Source organism: Helianthus annuus, chromosome 9 (assembly GCF_002127325.2).
Source record: "Helianthus annuus cultivar XRQ/B chromosome 9, HanXRQr2.0-SUNRISE, whole genome shotgun sequence".
Taxonomy (NCBI): domain Eukaryota; kingdom Viridiplantae; phylum Streptophyta; class Magnoliopsida; order Asterales; family Asteraceae; genus Helianthus; species Helianthus annuus.
Window position 1 is genome coordinate 66,244,170 of NC_035441.2, and position 8,223 is coordinate 66,252,392.

Here is an 8,223-nt window from a genome sequence, read left to right on the forward strand (position 1 = left end):
TTCATTGTAACCCGCGTGTTACAATTCCGGTGTAGTCATCAAAGGTTGATTACTAAAACCCTCTATGGTTGTTTATTCCTTTTATTTGTTTATACGCGTATAACCTTGATCCTGATTGGGAATATTAATTAATCGGATTAATAAATCAAATTTATATAATCGGCTTTTGTTAAATTATATAAATCGCTTCCGCTAATATTTTGATACACTGATTCCCAACAGTTTGAATACATAGCATAATAATGAAAATGTTTTAACTGTGCTCATATCCAACCTGATAAATGTATACAAGTTACTAGTATGCTGAATGGATGTAAGCTATATGTGAAACCAATGTTTCAACGCAATCGTGATTACCCAACATCGTCGAGACGAAGAGGGTGTAATGTGTTTTACTTAACAATACTTTAAGAATACGCCGGGGGGGGGGGGGGGGGGGGGCGTTAATCTTATAGTGCTATAATTGCTAAGGTAGGCTTGCAAAGTTAATGAGTATATAGACACAATGTACACAAAGCATATAAGATTAACAACTATAACATGTTTTCATGTTTAAACGTGGATAGAGTGTGATTTGAATAAGCAAGTATCATAGTGCTGTGTGCTTTTGTATGATGTTCATATTGCACCCAAAGTGATTAAAATGAAAATGGGATCGAGTATACTCACAGTTTTACGTAGGGTTTATACGAAAACCAAGAGCTGAGTTTGATGAAGTTTGGAACACTGAAGTTACCCTGAATGGGTAAACAGAAATGTAATTATTCTGATGTCAAAGAGGTTCGGATCAGATTGTAAAACATAAGAAATTATGGAATAAAGGGTTTATGCTTAGGAATTGGTCCATGTAACAGAGGAATATTAGAACCACCACATTTTTATTAGTGTAATCATTAGTTTTGGTATTAAAGGAACATGAGGATTTGAAAGCTTTGCCACGGTAAGCATATGAAGTATTGTTATCCTCTTGGATCCTAGCCAACATATGTGCTTCAGGTAGATTTCTTGGCCTAATCAACTTCACAGGATTACCAATCTCAGGTTTAATAGCCCTTAAAAACAGACTCACTGCATACTCATCACAAATATTGACCCTAGTCAAAGCTAAATCGAACTCTTTGCAACAATCACTCAAAGAACCAGTTTGTCTCAAATCAACTAGAGCCCCATTGCATACTGATTAAGATCCAACCCAAATCTTCCAAGAATAAAACCCTTATAGTCATTCCACAACATTCCCTCAATATTACCCCCTTGATTTAACAAACGATTAATGCCAAAGTAAAGCTATATCTTCCAGATGAACTATTACAAAGTTTACCTTAAGATTCTCAGGAATAGCATCAATATCAAAGAAATGTTCTACCCTGCATATCCACCCTTCAATATTCTCACCATTGAATTTTGGGAATTCCTTTTTTCTAAGCCTATTGTTGTTGTTATGATAAGGAAGTTGTGAATTACCAGGAGCAACAACTTGTTGCGTTTGCTGACCTTGGTTATTGCTCAAAGCCTGAATACTTGGAATGATTGCATTCATTTGATTTTCCATTTGAATCTTCATAGATGCTAAATTCTCAGCATTCTTAGTGGCTACTGACTCCAAACGAACTAAAGTTGCATCATGCTCTTACAACTTTTGTTCTATTGTTTTATTATGCGTAGACATTTCAACTTTGATTGACTATACAATCGTTATTTGTACTGATCGGAATTAGAAATCGATCGAATAATGATCAATTTCGAGATTGAAATGAATCGACCGTTTCATTGTGTTGTTCTTATTCGAATTGATACACAGAATTACCGAGAATCGGTAGCTCTGATACCAATTTGTTAGCTACAAATTAAGAAGTATCACAAGAGAGAAGAAGATGGTTCAATTCACAGCTGTCGATCTCATTAACCAACCTGGTAGTTATAGTAACTAACAAGTACCTCAACTAACCACTGTTACAGTTATTACAATTAGACAACTAACCCCGTTAACTATCACATTATTACAATCTAACCCCCCATATTACAAACTATTTCTAACACTTCACTAATAGAAAACAACTAACTTTTCCTAAAAATGTCGGAAAAAACTGGTCGAATATTCCGACAAAAGGACCAAAAACCCTATAAAACAAACTTTCATTGGAAATTCAAAGAAGACTTCCGGCCGTTTTGCAATGATTGTTTTCTTCAGAATAAGTTATGAAACTCCAACCGTTTTTTAGAAAAAAAAAATATTTTTGTTGGAAATTATCTAGGAATTTCCAGTAAAAATTTTGGGGTTAGGGTGACAATTTTCTAGTAGTGTTTGATATTTTTATATGGAATCTATAGCTGTTTATTAAATTAATAATGATGAATCAAAATCTAAAACAAAACTACGTTGAAATTGTATTATACAATCCATGTAAGTGCCTCAGAAACAACTTTTTACTATACATTTTTAACTTTTTAGTCATTATATATCATTACAATTTGAAGTGGCAAACATAGTGTATACTTGAGTTTATTGTATTCCTCCTCTATACTTTTGAGTCTTTTATATTTGCCACAAAAGTTTATTAACTTTTAAAATCTTGACACTTTGATGAGAGACACTCATCAAAGGTCATTCTTCTCCACGTGTTCAGAGATTATACTTCATGAAATAAACCATCTTGACACTCATCTGAAGTTATGCTATTCCATGTGTTAAGGAGTTTCATTTGTGTTTAACACGTTTTCACCCCTAATTGCTAGGGTTTAGACTTAGGTTTCCCACTTTATATTCATTATTCAGTATCAATTGTTGCTCTTCATAGCTTTCAAGGGTTGGAATGGAATAGGCATCTTCTTCAGGTGATTTGCATTCATATTTTCTTTTCTGAAATTGCATTTATGTTTGTTCTTCTATGTCTATTAATTGTTCGTTTAAAATGTTAGCAAACGAACATGAACAATAAGATCCGTAATTTAATTTCCTGTGTTCGTGTTGGGTTTCATTTGTTTACAGGCCTATTATGCATTTAAAATTGTGATTTAATCTTTTTTATCCTTATTGCCCAATTCATAATTAGGGTTTCTGCTGCTAGATTTTTCTAATTAGAACTGTGATATTGGGATTTGGTACCTGTGGCTTCATTGGAGGTGAATATTTTATAATTGTTTTAAAGTTTTATGTCGTCTAGATCTTGGGTGACATGTGTTTGTCTTGTAGTTGTTTTATGTTGAGTTTAGATAGTTTTTTTTTGCAAATCTTCATGATAAAAAAAGAGGGGATATAGGTGCACTGTGTGTTATTTTTTGCTTTGCGATTTAGATTGATGTGTGATTACAGTTGAGTTTTTTTTTGGTAGAACAGATCGCAACAATATTTTGATTTGTGATATAATAATGCTTCTATGTTCTTTTTTACTGTCAAATTCTACTTGCGTAGTGAAATTATCAGATCCGTATTGTACATAACCTATGCGTATTGTGATGTACTGCTTGTATTTTGTTTTCTAGTGTTCGTTTTGTACATAATCTATGTGTAGTGTGCTGTAAGGCTAGCTTGTATATTGTTTTCTGGTGTAAAATTCTACTTACGTCCTCATATTAACGCCTAATGTCAGATTCGTGTTGTAGATAATCTGTGTGTATTGTGATGTAATGCTTGTGCCTGGGATTCTTATGTGGGGGAAAGAATTGACCTCGTGGGGCTTATTGTATACACCTAATTCATTCAACTGTTTTGTAATTTATATAAATAATTGAGCATTTAACTAATACAAAATAAAGTCTTATGTTCTTCTATTGTAGTATAATATATATATGGTTATCTTTTGTTTGCATTAGAAGTGTTACGTTCAGCATTTTACAAAAGCCCTTATGTTCAATTGTGGTTCTTAACATTTAATGGCCTTTGAGGCATTTAGCTTTCACAAAGACATGTTTTTGTTTTGTATTTCCTTTATTGTTGAATTAATTCACTATAACAAGAAGCTACCACCATGTGCTCTTGCTGGCTAAAGTTACAGGTCCCTAATAAATCATACACTATGTCCTCCCACACTAGCCGCCATATAAGCAATATAACAGTGAACCATTTTGATTTTTTCCCTAAAACTACTCATTTCAACTCTCAGGTGAACCATTTTGGTCAAACCTTCTTTGACACGAACCAGATTGTTATATTTAAAATACCACAAATTGGATTAAAATAATCCCTCATTTTCTTAGTTGGCCAAAAATAATTCAAACTTAGAATATTCTTACCATTTGTCCCAACTTTCTAGCAATTTTTTTCAATGAACATCCGTTAAAAAAACTTAACCCAGTTAGTTTTTTTTTGCTGACGTTGACATATCAGGTGGAAAAAAATTATATTCTGTGTCCAGATCAGCAAAAAAATAAAAAATATCCACATCATCATCAATGTCAGCGTAAAACTATCCACATTAGCAAAAAACTACTGAGTTACATTTTGTTTACCAGGTGTCCATTAAAAAAATAAGCTAGAAACTTGGGACTGGTCGTAAGAATTCTCAGTTGGGATTATTAGTAACCAACTGCGAAAAAAATGGGATTATTAAAATCCAATTTGCTATAAAATAATGGCTCGGGTACCGTTTCGGTACCGGTACCGGTACCCGTTTTTAGGGATTTCCGGTACCGGTACCGAGCTCATCCCGAATGTAGACCATTAAGCTACCTTTTTCCCCATTGTTCTGATATATTTATACGTTTAGCAACTATTATAATCAGTGAACGGTAATCATATGCAGGGATCATTGTCTTGTAAAGTGATTGGTAGTAAAGAAGTGATTGCCAAGGTACTTATCTTTTTTCACCTTACTCATACAAATATGCATTATGGTAGTATGGTTCATTTTGGATTAAAAAGAAGGCACGAGATTTTATATATAAGTCCAGGTTGTGTGGTTGTTTGGTAAATTATTTTTATTTAAATACACAGTCTAAGAGAGATCAACATAGCTCTGTTCAGTTGGGTCAATTTCTACCTAATATGCACTTAAGGACCAAAAAGTTTATATCCAGATTTTTATGTCATGTTTTCCTATATTTTCCAATCTTAGTTTAAAAGTTCATGACATATTAAATTGGTAATACTACTAAGTTACTTTTTTAGTGAATTATAATAAATATGTCCAGGTCTGATACTATACATATGTGTTTTTTTCCTATCTTGGGGTACCTATTTTTCTTTAGGCTATTTAGGATTCCTTCGTTATAGGTTTACATCGTTCGTATTTTGTTGTGATCCTTAAATCGACACATATTGGATGGAAAACCAACTAAAGGGTCGCCAAAATAAGAGACGACGTGCTGCGGTAAGTAGTGAGCAGTCTATTTCATTTCCTTTGCCTCAGAGTGATAATTCTGATAGCTCACAGAATTTGTCAGCTAGACGTAGAGCAATTTTAGCTAAGAATGCTCGAACTGAAGTATCTCATGTTCAAACGTCATCTTCATCAACTTCTCGCCAACCACCTTTGTCTGAAGGGTCGTCCATTTCGCCCATGTATTTAGATATTGGCAACTGTAGTGAGGTATGCGAGTATTGTAATGCGCGTTTTTGGTATGATGAACGCCTTAAAGCTTCACCTCTTAGTCGACGTCCACGGTACAACCAATGTTGTAAGGGTGGTCGAGTTAAATTACAACATCCACGCGAACCTCCTGACAACATAAAGCACCTTTTCGAAAGACATGATTTCTTAGATAATATTCGTGCTTATAATTCCATGTTTGCGATGACTTCTTTTGGCGCGACTACTGATGACTCTATAAATTTAACCTCTGGGCCTTATGTTTTCAAAGTCAGCGGTCAGATATGTCACGGTATTGGATCTATTTGCCCCCCTTCTGGCAAACGCCCTCGATTTTTGCAAATGTACATATACGATACCGAGAATGAACTTTCTAATAGACTTCATGTGTTTGGTGAACATGGAGCATCGTCTTAGATGCGGATATTGTTGCACTTCTACTACAAACGTTAGATTCCACTAACAAGGTGGTGAGACTTTTTCGTACTGCTCGAGATCTTTCTCTTTCGGCAGATGTTCCTGATTTTGCTATTCGTTTATACAGCAATGTAAACGAAAAGTCGTACGATACCCCATCAATTGGCTCGATTGGTGCTATTGTATATGAAGATCAAGTAAGAGCATCTAATTTTGATATAATTATTCGTTCGAAAGATGACGTCCCCCAACGTGTTAGTAAGTTGCACTCTCTATATATGGCGTTGCAGTATCCATTGTTGTTTGTTTTCGGAGAACAAGGGTGGACTCCGGAGCTTCGGTTAGCGGATGATGCTTCGTCACGTCCAAAGCAACTTACTATGAACATGTTGTATAGCTATCATCTTCATGATCGCTTTAGTTTATATACTCATTTGCTTAGGGGTGGACGTTTGTTTCAGCAATATTTAGTAGATGCGTATATTTGTATCGAACAAAATAGATTAGAATACATACAATCGCATCAAGATCTTTTTAGAACTGAGTACTTGCAAGGCATTCATGACGCGCTGATACGAGGTGATACAAATTGTCATGACATTGGTAAGTGGACCGTTTTACCTTCATCTTTCACTGGTGGCCCGAGGTACATGTACAAACATTATCAAGATGCATTAGCAATTTGCCGTGTACATGGAAATCCCCAATATTTCATAACGTTTACCTGCAACGTAAAATGGCCGGAGCTTAAACGATATTTAGCCGAAACGCCACACGTAAAAGTGCAAGACCGCCCGGACATTATCGCTAGAATTTTCCGGGTGAAAGTTGACGCTTTCATGGGCTATTTACGCTCTGGTGCCCCTTTTGGTGAGGTTGTGGCAGGTGATTGCATGTCTTATTTTCCTTGCGCTTTCTTCGATTCTCATCACCAATTTTGATCTTTCCTTTTAACCTTTGTCATTTGTTTAATTCTTATTTCTAGATTTATATACTATAGAATTCCAAAAAAGAGGGCTACCTCATTGTCATACTCTTTTGTGGGTCAAGCCATGTAACAAAATACAAAGTCCAGATGACATTGATAGTTACATCTCCGCTGAGATTCCGAACCCGACGGTAGAGCCAGTTCTTCACAAAATTGTCACCGAATTCATGTTACATGGACCCTGCGGATTACCTAAACCAAATGCTCCTTGCATGATTGACGGCACCTGCTCAAAGAATTTTCCAAAAAATTATGAATCCGCCACAAGATTCGACAACGAAGGTTATGCTCATTACAAAAGAAAGGCGGATGGTTTCTTCGTCATTAAGAATGGCGTCACTTTGGATAACTCATTTGTTGTTCCTTACAACAAAGACTTGCTGCTTCGATTTGATGCGCATATTAATGTCGAATATTGTGGTTGGAATATGGTTATCAAGTATCTATTTAAGTACATATCAAAAGGCGCCGACCGCATTCGTTTTACAGTTACAAAAACATCAAATGTTCCTGATGCGCCTAACCATACATCTTCGTCTTCATTTGATGAAATTAAAAATTTCGTTGACGGTCGTTTCATATGTCCACATGAGGCCGCATGGAGGATATTTGATTTCCCTATTCACAGTAGAAATCCTGCCGTTCAAGTATTGGCTGTGCATTTAGAGAATATGCAGAACATCAGTTTCCGCGATTCACAGCAATTACAAAACGTTGTGGACAATCCTATAGCAAAAAAGACGACCTTAACAGAATGGCTACACAACAACATATTAGACGATAAAGGCCGACATCTTCGTTACGTTGACTATGTTTCAGAATACAGGTGGGACACTTCAGGAAGATGTTGGATACGTAGGGCCACAAATAGAACGCCAGCTATAGGAAGACTCATATACGTCCATCCGTCTTGTGGCGAGACTTTCTACTTACGTATGCTGCTAGGCCATCAAACTGGATGCCGAAATTTTTCGGACATACGCACCGTTGGTACGGAAATTTTCCCAACATACAGGAACGCATGCGAGAAACTCGGCCTACTTGATAATGATGACGAATGGACATATGCATTCACGGAAGCATCCGTTTGGGTAACTTCAAAGGAACTACGGTCTCTCTTTACACACATGTTATTATTTTGTGAGATATCAAATCCCTTATCACTATGGAGAGACCATTGGCGTGCTATGAGTGATGACGTTGTCTTAAATATCGAACGGGCTACTGGTTTTAAACCTACTAACATAAGCGATGAAGATTTACAACAACACGTCCTATTTGAGATTGAAC

General features: G+C 35.8%; 2 protein-coding genes across 2 annotated transcripts in view; both read left to right on the forward strand.

The window, feature by feature from the left end:
• Positions 1-2,613: 2,613 nt before the first annotated feature.
• Positions 2,614-8,223, forward strand: part of LOC110875804 (replication protein A 70 kDa DNA-binding subunit B-like) — a 10,920-nt gene continuing 5,310 nt past the window's right edge. The window contains exons 1-2 of the mRNA XM_022124007.2: positions 2,614-2,835; positions 4,743-4,790. The gene's annotated coding sequence lies outside the window, so the exon portion shown is untranslated. The remainder of the gene's footprint in view (positions 2,836-4,742; positions 4,791-8,223) is intronic.
• Positions 5,262-8,223, forward strand: part of LOC110875802 — a 3,420-nt gene continuing 458 nt past the window's right edge. Inside the window, exons 1-3 of the mRNA XM_022124005.1 lie at positions 5,262-5,872; positions 5,935-6,830; positions 6,946-8,223. The exon at positions 6,946-8,223 is cut by the window's right edge and continues 458 nt beyond it. Coding sequence (XP_021979697.1) covers positions 5,262-5,872; positions 5,935-6,830; positions 6,946-8,223 — 2,785 coding nt within the window. The remainder of the gene's footprint in view (positions 5,873-5,934; positions 6,831-6,945) is intronic.